The sequence below is a fragment of the Sarcophilus harrisii genome, chromosome 3 (assembly GCF_902635505.1).
Source record: "Sarcophilus harrisii chromosome 3, mSarHar1.11, whole genome shotgun sequence".
Taxonomy (NCBI): domain Eukaryota; kingdom Metazoa; phylum Chordata; class Mammalia; order Dasyuromorphia; family Dasyuridae; genus Sarcophilus; species Sarcophilus harrisii.
The window spans coordinates 401614661-401638590 of record NC_045428.1 but is presented as its reverse complement, the minus strand read 5'-3'; the positions used below and the strand labels follow the sequence as shown (position 1 = coordinate 401638590).

The following is a 23930-nucleotide window of genomic DNA, read 5'->3' as shown; positions in this document are numbered from 1 at the left end:
CAGCATCAGATAATCAGCACTAGGTTTCCTATAACAATAAGATTGCTATTTAAAACATTTCACTTTTCCTTTCATGCTCTGCAAGGCACTTAAACATCATATTGATTTTGCCTTTTAAAAATTATACATATATCACTGTAATTCTTTAAATTTAGTCTACTGAAGCACTTCAGTACAGATTATATTTAGGATGTAGTCACAAGTAGAAGTGCTAGCAAGTAGAATTCCATATCAAGAAAACAATATCAAAGAAAAAGGAGAAAAGTAAAGTTAAAATCTTCTCTGCATAGGCAACATATTTGTACAATAACAAGGGCATATTTAAGTTGTAATTCATCAAATGTTAAGAAATTAAAGATAATCCCTAATGTTTAGCATAAATTTCTTGCTTTAATTTATAGTCATCTATTTTAGATTATGGGAAAGAGGAGAACCACATTCAGAATCATCTTTTTGAAAGCTGGAATAGGAAAATCAGTCATTATTGCAGACATGGTGTTTTTTTTTTTGGGGGGGGGAAATCATATATATAAACAAAAATTTTATTATTTTAATTTTAATTTCAAAGGCTCCTCAGATTATTTAACCTTCTTTGTGTTGAAGATTTAATTTTTAAAAACTAACTCAGAAATCAGCATTTTAAAAAAATAAATAAACCACAATCCAAACTAAGATGGAAAAAGGAGGAAAAACTGTTTCAGAAAAAAAAAAAAAGCTTGTATTTCCTGCAGCTTCTAGGGCATGCCTTTGATTCTTTGATATTTCTTTCCTAGTTTTAAGCTCCCATTTTAGTATGGGCCCCACTTTGTATCATTCATGTGAACAGGGCACTGTATCTGGGAGCTCCAGGTCATTACCAAGGTTTTGGCCTGAAGACTTTTTGGAGCCAGAAATGCCAGAGTAGTGCTAGATCAATTCCTCTGATCATCGGTAAAAATAAAGGACATTTCAGAGAGCTTTCTGCCTTTGCCCGCCGGAACAATGAACTGCACCTTTGGTGATCTGCCCTGCTCTGAGGAGATAATGTTACATTAACCCAGGCTTGAAACAGCACATAGACATGTCACTCACCTCCAGCAATTGAGCCCAAAGTGAATCTATAAGCAGACTCAGCGATCTGGAGCCAGACAGACCTGCCTAACCCAGGAGATTGCTGTTGGGAAAAGGGGGAGAAGAAAAAAAAATGTAAAAAATTTAGAAAAGCATGTGGGAAATAAAAGCAGCTGTGAGTCAGCTTTTATAAAATTAGGGGAAAAAAAGGCATGTGAACAAGGTATTTATTAAAGCTCATTCCTTCATTTCTGAAACAAATACCCCCCCCCCATTTTTTTCATGTTGATATAGTAATGTACATTTTAAATGTTTATCTTTCAGATTCTTTCATAATACAGTAGTTTGCTTGTATTGAAAACCAAGTAATTTGGGTATTTCATAATTTGATATTTCCTTTATGACTCCTCAGATTTTCATTACTTTAAGAACTGTTAATAGTACATTTAACCTAATCTTATAAAAAAAATCTATATAAATAAAAAATAAAAAACCCTGAAATTTAATATTTTAGGAATAAAGATTTTAAAAAATATTTTTTGACAATTTAAAATAGAAACCTTTCTTTAAAAAAAAATCCAACCTATTCCTTTCCCAGTTTCTTGAAAAAAATTATCAAAAAATAAAATTACATCGGGCATCATTTGGACTAGTAACTAACCTGGGTTCTGTATTTATTGCCTTATTTCTATGTTTCTTGGAAGCCTATTTTAAGTAAGTAGAGGAATATAAGAAATTACATGCCAGGTCAGTTATATGTTATGGAAGATAATAGAAATGAAAAATCTTTTTTTATAAAGCATAAAATGTAAGAATACTGGTCAACTAAAGTATCCTATATAATGCTAGGCACTATAATATGGCACATGACTTGGGGCCCCAAGAGACATTTTCTGGGATTCTTAAAGGGCTTGGTTTTCCATCATCTATAAATTTCCCTAATTATCCACTGTAAATTACTTTAAGACAAAGGCAGTGTAGGAACTAATTTATCTTGACTATGCATACTTGTTACATGAATTGTTTTTCATTTTTCTTTTTTCTTCAAGTGTCATAAATGCTTGTAAATTTTAAAAATTAAAATAATTTTTAAGAAAAAACACCCACTATAAATTTATACATAATGAATTCATGAAAATCCTTCTTGAATCTAATTTACATTTTTAGTTTGTGCTACCTCTTGAACTAACAAGTCTTATGAGAGTATGATCCCTTGTATGATGCAAAATTTCCTTTTGCTCCAAAACTATTTTATTTTAAGGGCTGGCCTCTAATTTGGCATTCAGGAATTTAGAAAAGAAGTCTATATCTTAACATACATAAACACACACACACACACACACACACACACACACACACACACACACAGAGATATATTTAAAGAGAGCTTCATTGATGCTCTTCCTGATAGACACTACCCTTGCAACAAAGAGCAATTAAGAAAACCATCTAATCCAGAATCTGACAGATGTCCTAGTAGTTCCTCTCCTACCCCCTGCCATGAAGCAGGGAATACATTTCATGAGATCTCCAGAACCTTACTGATTTCTCCATTACTCAGTACTCAACTTCCTTTTAATTATCAGTTCATCTCATTTTCATCATCATTCTATATGTATATTGCTCTCTGGGCTCTGCTTACTTCAAGATACTTTAGTTTTTATAATCTTCCCATATTTCTTTGAATTTTTCATCATATGTTATTGCATAATTCTTTTCTACCACATTCAGATATCAGATTTAGAGTATTTTGGTTTTGTTTGGCCAGTCTTCAATCAGTAGAAACACATTTGTTTTCAGTCTTGCTGCTACAAAGAGTGTTACTATGAATACTTTGATATATAATAGTATTTTTATTTTTAGTCAACTTTCATGAGATGCATGCCCAGGAGTGAGACTGTAAACCATGTAGTTATTTTCTTTCATAATTCCAAACTGAGATACACAATAACTGAATCACTTAAGAGCCACACCAACAATGCATCAGCATACCCATCTTCCCACAACACTCTAACATGAACTCTTCCCATATTTTTTCATCTTTGCCAATTTGCATGGTATAAGGGAAAACCTCAGAGTTGTTTCAATGTACACTTTCCTCAGGATTAGTAATTTGGAGTATTTTTTTTTTTTTTAACAGTTTTTAGTTCTCCCGAAAATTGTTTATTCACATTCTTTGACCATTTATCTATAGGGGACTGGTACTTGGTATTATAAATCGTCAATCTCCTATATATTTGGGATATGAGAAAAACTTGGTGATATTTGATATAAATATTTTTCCACACCATTATTTCTAATTCTGTCTTCATTGATTTGCAATAATAATAATTAATAAGGATGATAATGATGATGATACTTAGCCCTTATTTCACTCGTGCTTACTATGTGCCAGAGTTTATGCTAAGCCCTTTACAAATACTGTGTCATTCAAACCTCACAACAACCTTGGGAGGATAAATGCTAGTATCTCCATTTTTACAGTTAAGGGGACTGAGTCAAACAGGGGTTATATGACATGTCCAATGTTACACAGCTAGGATCTCTGAAGTTGGATTTGAATTTAGATCTTTTCCAACTCTTGACACAGAACTCTGCATACCATGTTCAGGTAACAGAGTATAGATCATATTGGTTGTTTAGAGAAATATGATGGAAGTAGTTTTTATGTTTTATTTCGTATTTTTGGAGCCAATCAGGTTAAGTGATCAAGGGCCACACATCTAGTATCTGCGACCATATTTGAACTCAGGTCCTCCTGATTCCAGGGCCTATGTTCTATGCCTTGTACCATACAGCTATCCCTGGAAGCAATTTTAAAAATGCTATTGTCACCTGGCCTTCAAAGCACACTTTATTTTTAAACCAGACTTGTGATTTCATAAATATAGGAAACTTATCAGTGAGAAATTACCTCTAAAACATAAATAATTACCTTCATAACAACTTACAATTTGTTTTTTTTTTTTTTTTTTTTTTTAATTTAATAGCCTTTTATTTACAGGATATATACATGGGTAACTTTACAGCATTAATAATTGCCAAACCTCTTGTTCCAATTTTTCACCTCTTACCCCCCACCCCTCCCTAAATGGCAGGATGACCAGTAGATGTTAAATATATTAAAATATAACTTAGATACATAATAAGTATACATGACTAAAACATTATTTTGCTGTACAAAAGAATCAGACTCTGAATTATTGTACAATTAGCTTTGTGAAGGAAATCAAAATGCAGGTGTGCATAAATATAGGGATTGGGAATTCAATGTAATGGTTTTTAGTCATCCCCAGAGTTCTTTTTGGGTATAGCTGGTTCTAGTTCATTACTGCTCCATTAGAAATGATTTGGTTGATCTTGTTGCTGAGGATGGCCTGATCCATCAGAACTGGTCATCATCTAGTATTGTTGTTGAAGTATATAATGATCTCCTGGTCCTGCTCATTTCACTCAGCATCAGTTTGTAAGTCTCTCCAGGCCTTTCTGAAATCATCCTGTTGGTCATTTCTTACAGAACAGTAATATTCCATAATTTTCATATACCACAATTTATTCAGCCATTCTCCAACTGATGGACATCCATTCAGTTTCCAGTTTCTAGCCACTACAAAAGGGCTGCCACAAACATTCGTGGCACATACAGGTCCCTTTCCTTCTTTTATAATCTCTTTGGGATATAATCCCAGTAGTAACACTGCTGGATCAAAGGGTATGCACAGTTTGATAACTTTTTGAGCATAGTTCCAAACTACTTCTCCAAAATGGTTGGATCTAGCTTCACAACTCCACCAACAATGAATCAATGTCCCAGTTTTCCCACATCCCCTCCAACAATCATCATTATTTTTTCCTGTCATTTTAGCCAATCTGACAGGTGTGTAGTGGTATCTTAGAGAACAACTTACAATTTGAAAGAATTACCTCAAGCCCTAAAAGCTTTAAGTGACTTGTCCAAGGTCACAGAGCCAATTTGTGACAAAGGCTGAACTTGAACACTGGTTGTCCTGACTCAGAGGTCAACTCTCTATGGATATTACTTTTCAAAGTATAATTATATATAGTAAAAATAATTTATAAGATCCATAAATTACTATAACAATTCGAGTTCATCATAATTATTACTACTAAAGAAAGCCCAGTGTCATATGGCTACTGTATGTCAGGTGGGCCAGTCTTGTCCCCTACTCTTTAGCATCACAAATGATTTCTACCAAGGGAAGATTTTAAAGGAAGCTCTCAAAAATATAAGTTGAATTCTAAAAATATATTCTAAGAACCTACTTTATTCAAGGCTCTTGCTAAGCATTTAAGAATCAGTTGCAAAGATTAAAATGAAATAGTCACTCCCCTCTAGCACTTTTGTGGTATACAAAGTAACATGAAGAAGGACAGAAGGTAACAAGTAGCGAGAACAGAGGAAGTCTCTCAGAGGCAGACACCTGAACTGATTCTTGAAGGAAGACAAAGATTCTAAATGAGGGAATCAAAAAGGGGGGGTATTGTAGGACAGCTTGGGCAAAGCACACAAGGCAAGGGATGGAATGTTGGTAGTCAAGAAATAGCCAGTATTCTTTCCAGTTTGGCTGGAACACAGAGTGCTTGGAGGCGAGTAATGTGAAGAAAGTGATAGTCATATATCTTGAAAGGTAAGTTGGAACCAGATTTCAGAAGATCTCATATGTAATGCTCAGGAGTATTTCAACCTAGAGGCAATAGAATACTACTGAAGATTTTAAACAAGAGACTGACATAGACAGACCTGCTCTTTGAGGACAATTACATTGACTAGTATGCAGAATAATTATTTGAGAGAGAAAAGACTAAAGCAAGGAGATTAATTAGTAGCTACATCACTAGAGTTTTGGTCATATAAATGAAGAGGAGACAGATAGGAACAACAAAAACAACAGAAACTTGATCCCATGAGGAATAAAGAGGATGGAGTTTAGAATGACCCTAAGTTTATAAAACTGGATGGCTAAGATGTTGGTGCCTTCCATAGGATTATATACTTCTAATCCTTAAAAACACACACAAAAATCAATTATGACATTTTATTAATGTTTAACACAAATCATCTACATGAAAGAAGGACAATGGAGAAGCTAAATGACTCAAAGGATAGAGCATCAGCCCTGAAGGAGGACCTGAGTTCAAATCCAGCCTCAGACACTTAACATTAGCTGTGTGACCAGGGGCAAATCACTTAACCCCAATAGTAAAAAAAAGGAAAGGAGAAAGGAGAGGAGAGAAGAGAGAAGAGGAGGGGAAGGGAAGGGAGCGGAGGGGAGAGGGAGAGGGATAAGGAGAAGGAGAAGGAAAAAGAGAAAGAGAAAGAGAGGGAAAGGGAGGTTAAGACTCCAAATTCAAAAGCAAAAAATAATTGGCAGCAAGACAAGAGACCTATGGAGAGTAGTTTGTTTGGATACTGTTTTGTGTTCCTGATTCAGTCACAGTATGTCCATATTTGAATGAGATGACTAGTGCTCCTAAAGGTCTTATATCTGCCTTTTTATTTTACAGATTTCCCCACCACCACCAATAGGTACCAATAGCAATATTTTAATTTTGTCAATGTCATCTGAAATTTAATTATTATATGATTCTTCCACTTAAGTACTATGCAAATTCCTTTTCATTAACTCATTCAATATTCATTCAACAAGTGATTAAATGCCTGCTACATGTCACTACTGAGCTGAACCTTTTTTAGTTGTCACTGTTGTTTAAACCAGTGATTTCATTAGTATAGTCAGCTAGGTGGTACAGTGTATAGTAGAGTGCAAGGCCTTGGAGTCAGGAAAAGTAGTTCAGATCTGGTCTCAGTTACTCCCTAATTGTGTGATACTGGGCAAACCACCTAATCTCTGCATGACTCAGTTTCTTCAGCTATGAAATGTAGATAAGCCTCCACCCACCTCACAGGGTTATTGTGAAGATCAAATATAGTGCCTGGCACATAGTAGATGCTTAATAAATGTTTATTTTCTGCTCCTTCCCTTCCCTGAAGGAAACAAAGGGTAGAACTGTTTTCTACTGATGCAGAGCAACACCTAATCTTAAGAGTACTTCCTAGAAGTTTCAGTCAGTCATTTTTTAGTGGTAGAACTATGTCCCCACATGGGATTTTCTTGACAAAGATACTAGAATGGCTTCCTATTTCTTTCTCCAGCTCATTTTATAGATGAGGAAACTGAGGCAAACAAGATTAAGTGATTTGCCAAGGTCACAAAACTACTGTCTTAGGATGAATCTGAACTCAGGAAAATGAGTTTTGCTGATTCCAAGTCCAGTATAAACCAATCCATGCCACAATAAGAGATTAAATCCAGAGTCACACAGCAAGACAAAACTTGAACTCAGATCCTTCTAAGGACAACTCTCTATTCTCAAAGTACAAAGTAATTTTAGTGGGAGGGAATACTAGAAACTGAAAGGATCAGCAAAACCTTTTTTTTTTTTTTTTTTTTTTTTTAATTTAATAGCCTTTTATTTACAGGATATATACATGGGTAACTTTACAGCATTAACAATTGCCAAACCTCTTGTTCCAATTTTTCACCTCTTACCCCCCCACCCCCTCCCCTAGATGGCAGGATGACCAGTAGATGTTAAATATATTAAAATATAAATTAGATACACAATAAGTATACCTGACCAAAACGTTATTTTGCTGTAGAAAAAGAATCAGACTCTGAAATATTGTACAATTAGCTTGTGAGGGAAATCAAAAATGCAGGTGTGCATAGATATAGGGATTGGGAATTCAATGTAATGGTTTTTAGTCATCTCCCAGAGTTCTTTTTCTGGGCATAGCTAGTTCAGTTCGTTACTGCTCCATTAGAAATGATTTGGTTGATCTCGTTGCTGAGGATGGCCTGATCCATCAGAACTGGTCATCATCTAGTATTGTTGTTGAAGTATATAATGATCTCCTGGTCCCAGCAAAACCTTTTGAAGGAGAGGTTCTTGAACTGAACTTTATAGGAAGCCCTTTAGGTATTATAGAATGAAAAAGCAAGGCAAGAATTCCTGGAATAGCCTAAACAAACTGAAACAGAATATCATATACAGTGTACAGCAAGAAAGCAATTTTGTCTGAAATATGTGTAAAAGAAAGGTTTATTTATGAAATAAATCTGAGTATTCAGAGAGAGGAAAACAACTTGGAGTACTTGACATTTTCTCGGATCCCCATAATCTCTCAAAACTCTTCAAAATAGAAATTAAGAGCCAAAGATAAAGCAACTTTAGCTGTCTCCAAGATCTAGGATTCATGGAATCCAAAAGCATATTAAAAACAAAACAGCCATGAAATGATACCTACCCTGGACTCTTTGGCTCCATTCCCTTGTCCTACTAGCAACATGGCTATAGTAACTGACCCAAAGACCTGACAAAAAAGCTTTCAATAAAACCACATCCTAATCCCTACTTTCTCTTTCCAATATCCTGAAGATCTTAGCTCCAGACTGCAGACAGACACAGCTTTGTGGTAGTGATTCAGGAGCAGAAGCTTGCTGGGTTACACAGAACTACAATGGATACTCAGCACCATGAATGGCAGCTAGCAGTGGTCTGTGCTTCTGAAGGTCTCTACAGAAGAGGAACAGAGGGAAAGGGGGAGGACACAAAATAGACCTCAATACCACATCACATTCTCCATCTCTTCCTAGGACTTTGGAGACCCAAACTACAGAAATCGGTCCCATAGTACCAGTGCTACAACACTCTGATCTCCCAGTAAAAAAGCAAATAACTAAGGAATAAACAGTATGACAGAACACTGGAATATGTCCCTTTTGGAGGTGGGGAAAGGACTGGGTGAGGTCACTGTGTGTGTGGCATATGTATACAGGGGAAGAGGGTCTACTCAATCTCTATTAAACCTGAAAGAAAACCTCAGTATTCAACTGGAGCCAGTTCAGTCTTTCTAGAAATCACATGAGGCAAAAACCTAGGCTGATGAACAATGAATTGTCCAGTATAGGAAAATGCTGAGATGCTTTGCAATCCAGACTCCCAAGGAGAGGGAGTAAAAAAGTGAGGAGGAGTAATGGGCTTGGAGGTGAAAGGGGGAGAAAGGAATGGACATCACTAAAAATCTCAGATAGAAAAAAAAACCAAAGAGTATGAACAAAAGCAGACAAAACAGCAGGGGAAACCTTAACAAAAGGAATTTTGGTCTCCAAATCTAGTAAATTTGGGCATTTATAAACAAATACTACAAAACAATGGAAAACAATCCAATACCCAGTGGAATGTGAGAACATGAAACCACAATATGCTATTCTTGAATGGTTCAAAAGAGAAAAGAAAAGTATAAAAGTAAAATTTATGGCTTGCACAATAAACCAGAAGAGAAAAACTTGAATCTCTGGTGGCAAGTCTGAGTAAAAAAAATAAGAGAGAACAATGGATTGGAAATGCAACTACACAGAAGTAAAGGACAATAGGGAAGAAAAGCAAAAAAAAACCCCAAAAAGTAACAATAACAATAAAAGGAAAATATGCTTAGTATGCATGTTATATAGATAACCTAAGAGTCCTAGTTCTCCTAAGAAAACTAGACCAAAAAATGTAATCACCATTACACAAGAAATAATACAAGAAAGCTGCCCAGAACTTCTGAACACATAAAATAAACATCAATCAAAAGAATTCACTTCCAGAAGTTAAAAAAAACCAAAAAAACATAAGGCTGCAAATTCCAAGACACATAATGGTTAAATTTAACAATTCAATTCAAAAACAAAAAGGTCAATAAACAATCAGAAGAAAAGATCTTCAAATACAAAGGAAAAGAAATTCAAATAATGCAAGACTATTCTGCACCCCCTAGAAAATGCAAAAGGGAGTGGAATAATATATTCCAAAGAACATGAAACTCTGAATGCAATCCAGTATGACTTTCCCAGAAAATCTGAACTTAATCATAAATGAGAAAAGAGACATTTGATAATAAAGAAGCATTTGAAAAATTCTTACAAAGAAAACCCAAACTGAAGAGATTGTTTGCTTCTCAAACACCCCAGACAACACCCCAGTACAGGAGGGGTGAATAAATGCAGCAACCAAGGAAAATAATAGCACCAAAATGAAAGCAGAAAAAACACCAAGAGATTTCTTTCTAAATGTACACAAGGAGACAAAGGTGACAATAGAAATTAGATGGAAAGAAAAGTGAAGAGTAGAGTCTAAGGCACTATGGACAAAAGCTGGCAACATCTAGCCTATGAATGAATCAACATACTCTTATGGATTTACATTGCAAAATGGGAGGACACATAAAAAAGGGGGAAGGAATAAAAATAGAGGGAAATTTGCCCAGATGAAATTGAAAACTAGCAAAGAAAGGAAAGTGACTTTATGATCTCAGGAAGAGAAACATCTTTGAGGAAGTGGATAATGAGTGGGGAAACTGATTGAAAGGAGATGAAAAGGGAAGAGACCTCATTTTGGCAATGGGAAGAGATTCCACTAATAAATGTAACTATGGGTAAAGGATATTTTATAATGGGAGATAGGGTCATTTTGTAAAAGACTTTATAGTAACAAACTGAGAAGTTTGTACTTTATCTTAATTAAGAAGGGAGGAAGAGGAGCCTCGTGAAAAGAGGGATTACATAGTCAGGCCTATGCTTTAGGAATACTATTTCAATAGCTAGGTAAAGCTTTAACTAGAGATAAGATCATTGAAATAACTTCAGGGAAGGAATGATTTAGACCCAAATGAAGATGGTGTGGAAATAACAGATAAGATGTTGAGAGATTACCCAAAAGAAAGATGGTCAGTGGTGTAATGCTGCAGAGAAGACAGGAAGAATAAATGGAGGGTGGGTGGGAAAGCCACAGAATTTAGCAATCAAAAGATCAATAGTTGGAAAGTTGTCCATGAACTCAAGCAAAGTGAATTGTACTGTATACAAAATAATAGCAATATTCCTGGATGACCAGCTGTGAATGACTTAGCTATTCTCAGTAGTACAATCATCCACAACTTCTCTGAAGAATTTATGAAAAATCCTATCCATACCCAGAGAAGGAACTGATTTTGTCTGAATACAGATAAAAGCATTCTCTCTGGGTGTCTCTCTGTCTCTTTCTCCATCTGTGTGTGTGTGTATGTGTGTCTCTCTGGGTGTCTCTCTCTCTCTCTTTCTCTCTCCATCTCTCTCTTTTAATTTAATTTTTCTTGAGGGTTTTTATTTTCATTAGGGTGGGAGATTTATGTTTTTTTTTTTTTCACAACTTGACTTCTATGGAAATATTTTGCATAACTTCACAAGTAGTTTCTTAATTGTGGATGGGAATAAAGAAGAAAACCCAGAATTCAAAAATTTTAAAAACAAATATAAAAAAATTTTTGTTTCTTTTGAATGTAACTGGGGAAAGATATTAAATAAAGAAAATAAATCCTCCCTCCCCCCTCCCCCCAAAAAAAAGATAAATGGTAACGTTAGAAAAAGCAATTTCAATTGAATAGTTAGCTGAAAGTTAGACCATAAGGGGTTCAGAAGTGAGAAAACAGGAAAAAGAAACAATGAGTATAGCTTTTTTTTTAGTTATTTGACTATAATAAGGAAGAAGGATATAGTGTGAGGGCTGAAGGGGGTGGCAGGATCAAGTGAGTAATTTTAAAAGACATTTTTATTTTAAATTTTTAAAGATTTTTAAAGACTTAGGCATGTTTACAGACAGCAAGGAAAGAGCTATTAAATCTGAAGAGATTGTTGTAGCCTGTTGGTGACCCTGGGTACACAAAGTCTATATCAGTAAAATATAAGTTCTGTCAGGTACTGCCAAGTTGGCTAAGTTTCTGGTATGGGTCTGGAGACTGTTTAGGCAAGGTCAGAGAGGCTGACCATTTAGATAATGGATGCTTTTGGTCATAACTCACAAAATTATTATACACAATTTATGCTTTATATAGAATAATGAAAGTATGAGTATTGAAAAGAAGAATACCAGTTGTAGCACCATGCAAAGATGTCAAACTCCATATTAAAGAATGTGATGGGATATTATTATGCTATAAGTAACAAAGAAGGGGGAAAATCATAGAAACACAGAAAGATTAGTATGAACTCATACAAAAAAAGAAGACCCAAGAGAACAATTTAAACAATAATAGTATTGTAATGACAAACAATTCTGAAAGATTTAAGAAGTCTGATCAAAACAAAGAACCATCACAATTCCACACCACTTAGGATGACAAATATTAACCACCTCCTGGCAAAGAAATGGTGGTCTCAGGATACAGATCAAAATAAATGCTGTTATGAACATGAACAATATGGAAATTTGCTTTGCAGAGTTATGCATATTTGTATTAATGGATTTTTCCCCCCCTTATTCTTTTTCCTCTATTAGGGAGGAATAAGAGGGAGAACAGGTAGATTTTTTAATAATTGAAAAAAATTAAACTAAGTTAAAATAAGTTTCATATCACAAAATTTTGTGCAATATAGTCATTATTCAATGAGCTCTAATAATGAATGCTTAAGATGGGTTTTTTTAAATAGTGATTTTTACAAAAAATGAAAGTCTCACTACCACCAGTGGGAGTCATTATCATTTTTTCTATAAATATGTAATTAAAATATATACAAAGTTAAAACTTCAAATATATCCCAGGTGAGGTAAAATAAGATATATCTGCTATATCTAAGAATAAATTCAAAGTAAAAGAATAATCAAAAGGAAAAGCCCTGCTCTGATGCTTCATTGTAGCTTGAAGACAATCCATGATTCTTTAAGGCTATGCCAGTGGTGTATATGTTTTGACTGGTTCTGCCATACTGGAAAAGCTCTGAATATAGTTTGAGAAACAGATTATATTTGCTTTCTCCTTAAAACAAAGGTTCATTTAAAAATTATTAACATTTTCACACTGATACTGTAAAAGTTATGAAATATTAATCTTAGAAGAATTAAAACTGCAGATTACCCCAAAGATAATGAAGCAGGGCAGAATGGGCATCTTCTCACTACAGAATATCAGCAATTTATAGCACAGAAGAAGTGTCAGAAAAAAGATCAGAGAGACTAGAAAATGATGTGGGTCAGTCCTGCCATAAAAGAGAAGAAACTGATACCTTATATGATCCAATGGTTGAGGCAGTCAGGTGATGCCATGGTATTGGGAGCCAAGAAGTCTCATTCATCTTCCTGGGTTCAAATTTGCCTTCAGATATTTGCTAGCTGTGTGACCCCAGGCAAGTCACTTAATTCTGTTTCAACTGAATTAAGTTCAGTGACCCAATGGCATGTATAAGATATTGGCATATCCAAATGAAGCACTTTGTGTACTCCGTATTGATGATTTACAGAGCAGGAACAAGGGTCTTATAGGACAGAGTCTGTTAGGGAATTAATTGTTGTCTTTACTACTGAAAAAAGTACCTACTTTAATGAGATCACAGATTAACTGAAGGAATCAAAAAAGTCTTTTAAAAATTTTTTCATATCAGGACAACATCTTAATGTTCACAATGAAAATGATTTTCTAAGCATGCTACCCATTAGCTTTTGGTCACAAAACATTACATAGATAAAACTGTAATGGGCTGAGGTTTGAGTTGATGCATTGAGGTCCCAAGTACGTGAGGCTAAATAGTAATTGGACTATACCCTATTAATATACATGATTGGATAAAGAATGGCCCTCACCCACTCTCGGTGCAAGTCCTGATGTATAGGAAATGACGATTTTGGGGGGTGGAGGCAGAGAGAGAGAGGAAGAGAAGCTGGGAGAGATTGAGCCTGGGTTCCATACTCCCAGCTGCTAGTCGTGTGGCTTCTGGTCTAGCTAGCTTCTTGACTCAGCTGCACACATTGCTATTGCTGATTCCCTTCCACCTCCGATCTTTCTTCACTGAAAATAAAGATAGACGATTTTCCCCTAACCTGAATTCCTGACTCTGGCTGATTTTAAAATACGCGGTCTTCACATTAAACATTATATAGAACTAAACCATTACACTTAAAATTATAGAATCATTGATTTAGAGCTAAAAGGCATCTTAGAGACCAGTGAATGAATCCAACTCCCTCATTTTTCAGATGAGGAAATAATGAAAAGAGATGAAAAAAGATCAGAAGATGATAATATTTCCAGATCAGAGTAGAGGGAGGAAATCAAGGAAGACTTCAGAAAGAAGCAATGTATGAGCTAAGCCTTGACAGTTCCAGGAAGAAACTAAGAAAACCATGGATCCTATTCACACACAATTAATATTTGAGATAGGATTTGAACTCAAAGCTTCTTGACTCCAAGTCCAAGATTCCATCTACTTCAAAATACTTCCTTATTTAAAAAAGCAAACAAACAAACCAAAAAACAAAAACAAAACAAAACTTGCTATAATAAAAAACTTGCCACTAATGACTTCCTTTAAAAAAAAAAAGGACTGAGGGAAATTTGTACTAAAGCTTTACTAGAAAAGCCTGTCTCTAGTTTATAGGAGAGCAAAGAACTGCACAACCAAAAGTCATCCTGTCTATATGTAGTATTTTTTGTTAATTATGTGACAATATAATAACATACATGTTTAAAGATTTAGCTTCTTTGAGATATTAAATTACTTACAACTTCCCCATAATCTTGCTATGTTACTTTGTACAATTAACACTGGGACAAGCATAATGGGACCCACAAGAAACAAAGCCACAGTTTCTGCTGTTGAAGTTGGTTGTTGTTCTTCATTCTCAAGGACCAAATGACATCAAATGCCATTTTACAGTTAAGGAAACTGAGGCAAACAAGGGCTAAGTGATTTGGCCAGGTTCATATACCTAATATGTATCTAAGGCTGGATTTGACTTCAGGCACAGTATTCTATCTACTGTACTACCTAACTGCCTCAGATAAAGTCCATATACTCTGGAGAATATTATAGTGAGGTTCTCCTATTAAGGAGTAATCAATAGATACAGCAAAAATAGAGAAGTTCTTCTATTAAGGAGTAATTGGTATATGATCTGAAAAAAAAGGGGGACTTTAATTTCTTATTTAGTACTATTCATTAAACCATTCTATACATGCAAGAAATTTTACTGGTTCTAAAAGGAGACTTCTGAATTTCTTTATTTAAGGGACTGTTTTAATTTTTGATTGTGTCAGGCAGACAGTCCCATGGATATGCTAAGACAAGTTGATCAAAAGATTTCCATAAAATAGATCTTATTTCACCAAATTCATTTAAATCTGCACCAAAGATGGTAGTCAAAAAGCCTTGTATACTTATGGACAAGCAGCTTGAAAACAGGACAAAATTCCAACTTTTCTAAAATTATTTTATAGTAGTCAATCTGTAAAACCATGGGTCTCCCTGAGATATACTAATGGTAGCATCTTGAAGAATATCTTTTCCCTCACAGTAATATGATTACTGTAGTAATCATAGTAAATGTATTTATAGTAAATACAAATACAAATATAGTAAATACGAAAATAGTAAAATGTTCTTCTAAAGGCAACATAGAGCCTAAGATTAGCTGGATCCTTGAAGAAATAGTGAAGGAAAGATAGCAGCTATGAATCCCATCATTTACTGTCACAGCTTCATGTCACACTTATACTCTATAGATCAATTAATTCAGACTTTCAGTTATCTTCTGAAAATGTTCTATGCTTTGAGGTGATCCAGTGATTAGAATGTTGATAGCCTTGGGCCCAGAAGACCTAAGTGCAAATCTAGCTTTAGATATTTACTAGCTGTGTAATCCTGAGCAAATCATTTAACCTCTATCGATTTTAATTTTCTCATCTATAAAATTCACCTTTTTTAAGGGAATATTGTAAGGATTAAATGAGATAATAACTATTATTCTCTGTCTCTATGCCTTGGCTCATTCTATTGTCTACAAATAATATGCCCTTACCCTACATCTCTACCAAATGAAATCCTATCTATCCTTCAAGCCCCAACCTCCATTTTAATTTTAATCCTATCTATCCTTCAAGATCCACCTTCTTCATGAAGCCATCCTTGATTATGTGCAAAGATATTTTTCCTTCCTCAAAACCTTGTATAGTAGTTTCTCTGAACTTCTTTTCTGTTCAATTTTGTAAAATAGTTATGTGTGTAATTACTACTACAAGGATCATTTATCTTATATTTTAAATTTCTTCTGGAACTAGTATAGTAATCTTGAACAGATATAACACTTAATAAATGCTTGTTAAATTGAAATTAGAACACAAGTTATATGAGGATACATGTTTTAAAAGCTTTGGATTTAAATATCTAACTTGATATAGCCCACCTTGGGTAAAGGGTGTTTGCTATAAAAGAACAACTGATGAGGAGGAGTCTAGGGAAGAGGAATGATATTAGAAGTAGGAGTTGATGTTAGAAAATAATATAACTGGCAATCATGGTGAAAAGTGGGGAAAAGAGACAGCAGCACTGAGTGACTAATAGTTCTGTAGAGTGGTGGGTAGGTAGAAGGAAAAGAATGATAAAATTACAAATGTAGCTGCACACTGCCACAAAAATTGTTGTGCCACATTTTAAAGAATTTTATCTACTCAAAATGACTTGTTTCCATTAAAAATAAATATCATTTTACGAATTTAAAATTCATGATTGGTTTTTATTAATCTTTAAATATACATTTTTGTTATATATATATGTATATATGTGTATCTGTGTATGTATGCATATACATATACCTGCTGATTAGACATACAGATAGATATATGTATCTCTGTAGATAGATAGTTCGATTGATGATTTCTATAGCTATAACTATATAGCTGGTCAGATTCCCTCATCAATACACTGCCTCATTCAAGAAATGGACTGTATACACAAGATAGAAATGTGGGAGACTTCTATTTCCATCTTTTCCATTTCGCAGATTAGCAACTTTTATGTTTTCTGATGATTTCCTTTTACTCTTTCTCAGGAATCAGCTCTTTACTTAGAAATATTTTGGATCACATGTAAATAGTTTGTGATTTGAAGCCCTAGTACTATAGTCAACTCATTACATTTAGCTGTGTACACTAACAAACCTGAAATGTCACACAAGGAAAAGAAATCACAGTAAGTGTAAAAAAAAAAATGTTCTGTGAATGGGATCAATACAGGCAATTAATACCATTGAGGCATGCAAGGGATGGCAACATCCATGCAAACATACCCAAGATATTACATGTTTACCTTGGAGAATCAAAAAATCCAGCTGTGAACGCCCAAACAAACTAAATGTTTAGTCATTTTAAAAAGCAGCACATCAGTGTTCACTTTAGCTTAACAAAATTTACAAGGCACAAGAAACACTAGTTAGATCTACTTGATTATATAGCTGATATGCTATCTTCCAAACATTTAAATACTCAAATGATTTTTCAAATATGTATTTTCTCCAAAATCACAAAACTGTTGAAATAATAAAATGTAAGCTTGTCCCTATATCATTCTTATTCTGTATTTTTTACAATACAGAAAATATTAAATTAAGCTGCAAAAACTGTAAAAAACATCTTAAAACAGAAACCCCAACAAGAATTATATAACTATAAATTTTACCTATTCCTACATTCATTAGTCCCATTTTAAGTTACATCCATTCTTTTTTATCCCTTTTGAAGCATTTCTCTTCTCCATAAGCTTTATAAAATCCTACACAAATCATAGAACTACATTGTGCTTTAATTCTTGGCTTAAAATGTCTTTAGCTATAAATACTCAAATGCCTTTTGAAAGAAATGTCACCTCCATCCTATTAAATAGCACTTATAAGATAATGTACAATATATTGTTACTAAGATATGTTTTTTAAAAAGCTAGTTATCACTATAGCTTATGGTTCATTTGTATTCAAGTATGTAAATTAATATAATTAATGTTATAGATTTCATTTCATGAATATTCATAAACAGAATGAAACTGTAGCTGTCATCCCTATTAACCACTAGATTTTTTAGCACTCAGACTTAAAGAAAATACTTGGAACTAAGAAGAAAAATGACTATCAGCAAGTAAGCTAAAGGAAGCGTTCATCTTTACATAAAGATAAATTATAATCAAGAAGGTTGTGTTTGTTTTTTTTAAATTAACAAGACTACTTCCATAGGTTTCATTGAAAAACTAAACTTATAGTTAATTTCTTTTCTAAGGAAAAGTGTTTTGGCTGAATGATGAAGAGAAACATCTTGTGCAATTTTGCCTTAAAATTTTCCCCTAAAATAATATGGGAATTAAAGCATAATTTAATCAACATGTTATATTACTAGTTCTCCATATATTTCACAACCAAAAACAATGACTTCTCCCATTGTGTACAGTGTGTGGGTTTAGAAGAAGGAAAAGGGAAATCTCGAAATACAATTTGCTACCTTGTTGTAGTAAATTTCCAGGCCTGGAGGACACATTGCAGAGATAGTGGAAAGGGAAAACCCTCTTAATTAGTCTTGTAGGTCAGCCCACAAAAGCCTATTTATGTTACTCATAATATAGCTGAAGTATAAAATCAATATTATTAGCTTGAGTAGTAGAATACACCACCATCTATCATGAAGTTAGACTTGAACAGGTATAACCATCTGCTTTCCTCAATGACCTCTCCCCATGAGCTGATATGTTATCTGAATTAATGGGACTCTATGATGAGGAAAAGTGTGAACTGGTAGCTTTGCAGCCTACTACCCAGTTACAAGTCACAGACTGAGGACTGACTTATAAAGGGACCCATAAAGAGGAGCGGTGATTCCAGATAGAGAAACCCTAGACAATATACCTACACTGTGAAAAGAGGAATCTCACAAGTATACAGAGATGGTTTGGCTCAGATTCTCCCAAATTAGATTTTGCCTCACTTCCAGAATCTAGCCCAGCCTTCAGAAGAATTACAAAGGCAGAAATCCCAAATCAAAGAAGAGTCTATATTTCCACCACTCTGAGTCAACACAGCTTTCTAATTAGCTAATAGAGACAGAGTAAAGCAATGATCCACTGTTACTCAGACCTAAATCCAAGTTAGAAACTGGAAGAGCTCAGAACATGAGACCAGTAATCAGATTCTGTCCTGTATCAGACCACTTTAAGAGTACTGAAAACTTTTAAATTCCCAGTTCATCCCCAAGATCTTGGAATTATGCAACATAACATCCCTGCCAAAGCACAAAAAGACAAACTCAAATTTTCCCTTCATAAGTGTATGTCTTCATAAGTGTATCAAGTCTAAAATCAAGAAATATGCTAGAAAAATGGACAGCAACCAAAAAAAGACCGTCATTATGACAGGCGTACTCAAGGCACCAATGTAGAAGAGAATAGATTGAAAATATCTACAAACTATGAGTCAGAGAAAAATATAGAATTTGGCTTATAATTCAACTAGAATTCCTGGAAGAGATAAAACAAGACTTTATTATAAAAAGAGAGTTTAAAATAAAAGGAATAAAAGCACTTGAGGGAAAACCTGGGAGGAAATTGAGAGATGTAGAAAAAAGAATCAGAAAGGGAATTAACAATTAGGCACAAGAGGTACCTTCAAACAATAAAATCCTTGAAAATCAGAATAGTCCAAATAAATGCCAATAACTTCAAGAGGCAACAAAAAATATTAAAAGTCAAAAGACTGGAAAAAATGTAAATATAAGGTATCTCATAACAAAAACAATTGTCCTGGAAAGCAGATTGAGGAAGGGGGAGAAAATTAAACTATTTGAACACCATGATTAATTAATTAAGGACACCTGCACATCATTCTTATCTGAAGTGGTCAAAAGACAGAAAATACATACATGTCAGTACACTGTTAAGGCCAGAAATACATTTCACTCAACAGTGAAATAGGAAGGAAAGAGAAGAAAAGGGGAGGAGGAATTGAAAGGTAGATTAAGGGAAGGTTTAGCCCTAAGCAAAACAAACTCTTAAGAATGTACAAAAATATTTACAGCTCTTTTTGATGTGGCAAAGAATAGGAATCTGAGGGGGTTCCCATAAATTAGGGAATAGGTGAATAAATTACAGCATATAGATGTGATGGAATACTATTGTGCTGAGCTTTTAGTACAATAATCAATTAGGATTCCAGAGGACTAATGATAAGATATTCAAGTATAAGCTGTACTTTTACTCATTTCTCCTTAATTGGAGCAAGAAAATTGAAATACTCATTGATTCTATTGCCACTTCTCCCCCTTTCTCTATTCCTTAGTAATCTCTCCTCCTTTGTGATACATGCCATTCATATCTACTACCAATCAAAATCCTGATAACTGTCCTCTACAGATCCCCAATTCACTCCCTTTCCTTCTTCAATGAGTTCTGTACATTTGACTCTTCCAAACTTTCTCATCCTTCTCCTCTCTATCCTTATCCTCTCAGTTGAGAACTTGTCTTTATTTTGTAGGGAAAAAAATCACTCATTCACTCCTTCTCCCCATTTCTTTATCTCCTGTTACTGAGATGGCTTCTGTCACTATTTCTACCCTTGTCTCACAAGATGCCTTACTTAGCAAGCTAACCCCCACTATCTTCTCAAAAATTCCCATTCTGCTTTGTCTCCTCCAATACTCATCACTTATTTTGTGTATGAGACTTTTTAAATTTTGTTTTACTTATTTAATATTTTCCCCCAAGTTACATTCGAAACAAATTTTTTTTTACATTTGTTTCTAAATTTTTTGAGTTCTAGGTTTTCTCCTTTATTCCCACCCACAATTAAGAAACCACTTGTGAAATTATGCATATTTCCATAAAGTCAAGTTGTGAAAAAAAAAAACATAAATCTCCCACCCTAATGAAAATAAAAATCCTTAAGAAATATTAAGTTTAAGAGAGAGAGAGAGAGAGAGAAAGAGAGAGAGAGAGAGAGAGAGAGAGAGAGAGAGAGAGAATGCTTCAGTCTGTATTCAGACACAATCAGTTCCTTCTTTGGATATTGATAGGATTTTTCATCATCATTAAGTCCTTCAGAGTAGTTGTGTCTATCACTTATTTTTAATTCTTCTGTATCAACTGGCTCCTTTCCTATTGCCTACAAATATTCCTGTGACTCCCTCATCCTGAAAAACTTCTCATTTGATTCTTCGATTCCTACTATCACCCTATATCTTCTCTGCCTTGGTGGGTAAACTCAGAAAGGCTATTTATCTTAAGTGTCTTCATTTCCTTTCCTCTCAATCTCTTCTTAATCATTTAGAATCTGGCTTCTGTCATCATCATTCCATTGATATTATTCTATCCAAAGTTTCTAGTGATTTCTTAATTGCCAAATTCATTGGCTTTTTCTCAATCTTCATTCTCTTTGATGTTCAAATAATCACTGTTACTGATCATTATGCTCTCCTCAATACTTTCTTTTTATCTAGGTTTTGGGGATACTACTTTCTCCTGGTTTTCCTCCGACCTCTCTGCAGTTATTTATTTTTGCTTAACTTTTTTCCTTTATCATTAGAGGGAATTTGTCAGAAGTGGAGGAGAAGTAGAATAAAAACTGTGGTGGAAAATAAAAGCTATCTATAAAACTTAAAAATATAGAAGATACAGAAAAAGATGATCCAATTGCTTAGCTCAAAAAAAGTATAATTAAATGCAATAAAAATGATTAATCTAGTGGCTAGAGAAAGAAAAGAAAATATAAGATGCAAAGTTTATTTTCCCCTTAGCTGAACTTTATACTCTACCTTTGGGATATCAAGCTTTGGTTGGTAAGTCTTCATTTTATCTAATCTAGACACAGGCCTCCATACCATTTCCCACCATCTCCATACCATGCTTTACATACTCTGACAATCATCCTCATCTTCTAAGAAAACTTTTTTTTTTATTTTAATTTTTTTTTATTTAATAGCCTTTTATTTACAGGATATATGCATGGGTAATTTTACAGCATTAACAATTGCCAAACCTCTTGTTCCAATTTTTCACCTCTTACCCCCCCACCCCCTCCCCTAGATGGCAGGATGACCAGTAGATGTTAAATATATTAAAATATAAATTAGATACACAATAAGTATACATGATCAAAACGTTATTTTGCTGTACAAAAAGAATCAGACTCTGAAATATTGTATAATTAGCTTGTGAAGGAAATCAAAAATGCAGGTGTGCATAAATATAGGGATTGGGAATTCAATGTAATGGTTTTTAGTCATCTCCCAGAGTTCTTTTTCTGGGCATAGCTGGTTCAGTTCATTACTGCTCCATTAGAAATGATGGTTGATCTCGTTGCTGAGGATGGCCTGGTCCATCAGAAGTGGTCATCACATAGTATTGTTGTTGAAGTATATAATGATCTCCTGGTCCTGCTCATTTCACTCAGCATCAGTTCATGTAAGTCTCTCCAGGCCTTATCTTCTAAGATAATTTAAAAAACTTAGAAAACTAAGAAAACTTAGTTCTCCACTCTTGGAATGCAGGATTCAGATAGGGGAAGCTTCAGTTTATCTTATCTAATGGGCCCACACAACACTTCTTGGCCATTTCCATACCATATTACTGCAAAAGTCCATCATTCTCATATTCATCCTTACCCACCCCCTAGTTATTTTTTTTTTGTCTTTTAAAAAGAGGAATATGCATAAAACATTGAAGAGTAAAAAAAGCAGAACCAAAAGATTAATTTGCACATCGAGGATAAATAGAAGTAACAATACTTTAATATTTAAATAATCTATAATTTCATAAATATGGATGAATATTAATTCAAACAAAACTACACTGAAATTTAATATATATGGTCTTCAGAAGATGCTATGACTGACAAATTCATCAAACTTATGGACAATGCAGTGAGGATTCTCTGAATTCAGTGAAGCTACTCCAGCCAAAAAATACTATCCATTTATGGTTCTATATTTTAAAACCTTCTAGTATGATAAGAACTGACAGAGCCTACAAACTCTGTTAACTTCATAATAAGGCTATGAAGTTAAGATCTTTGCATTGATGGTGGTTCTACATTTATATAAATATATTTTCTTAAATACTAAGAAAAGAGAATATCTGTTCCATGAAATTAGTGAAAGTTTAAGTAATATAACAAGGTGAAATAAGAAAAATCTCAGGTACAAGTGTGAGGAGAGGTGGTCTGAGATCCCTTACCCAGCTTTAGATTACAAAAGAGAAAGAGACAGAGACAGAGAGGGGGAGAATTAGAAAAAAATACAGGGTGTCCCAAAAGCCTTAGTGTAGTTTAAGTTATCAAAGTCCATATCTTATATAAGCTAGTGACCGACAAGTTTACCAGGAATCTGCTTCCTTAACCTCTTTCTATTTTTCATCATAAAGTCAAAATTCTCAAATTCAAATAGATTTCAAGGGTAATCTAGATGCTAGATGGCACCATAAATCATGGAATGCTGAGCCTAGAGTCAGGAAAACTCATCTTCTTGAGTTCAAATCTGATCTCAGACACTTAGTAGCTGTGTGATCCTAAGCAAGTGACTTAAACTTTGTTTCCTTAGCCTCAGTTTCCTCATCTGAAAAAAGAGCAGGAGAAGGAAATGACAAACCATTCCACTATGTCTACTAAGAAAACCCCAAATGGGGTAACAAAAGATTGGACACAACTGAACAACAAATGAATCTTTTCTATGTTAATCCCTGACTTGAATAGCTTTATGAGCAAGGAACTCACCATTTCAGAAAAAAAAGTCTCTTGAGAGACTTTCTGGAGTTTTTTTAAAAAAGAACTTTTTTGTGCTTTTGTATTTTTTCAAAAATTTTTTACCAGACTTCCAAGTTCAAAACAAAGATGACAGCAGAGAAAGTAGCCAAGCTTTCCCAACATTCCCTTCCAAACAATTTTAAAATAACACCTCAAATTGAATTCTGCAGAACTAGAATCAATAAAAAGTTGGGGTGAGACCTTTTTAAAACCCAAGACAATTTAAGAGGTTAGAAGGAGAG

General features: G+C 34.2%; 1 protein-coding gene across 2 annotated transcripts in view; it reads right to left on the bottom strand.

Annotated features, from left to right (window-relative positions):
• Positions 1-23930, bottom strand: part of SLC25A12 (solute carrier family 25 member 12) — a 114174-nt gene that overhangs the window by 30104 nt on the left and 60140 nt on the right. For both annotated transcript variants that reach the window (XM_012544818.3, XM_012544819.3), the window contains one exon: positions 1072-1153. In XM_012544818.3, the coding sequence (XP_012400272.1) occupies positions 1072-1153 (82 nt within the window). The remainder of the gene's footprint in view (positions 1-1071; positions 1154-23930) is intronic.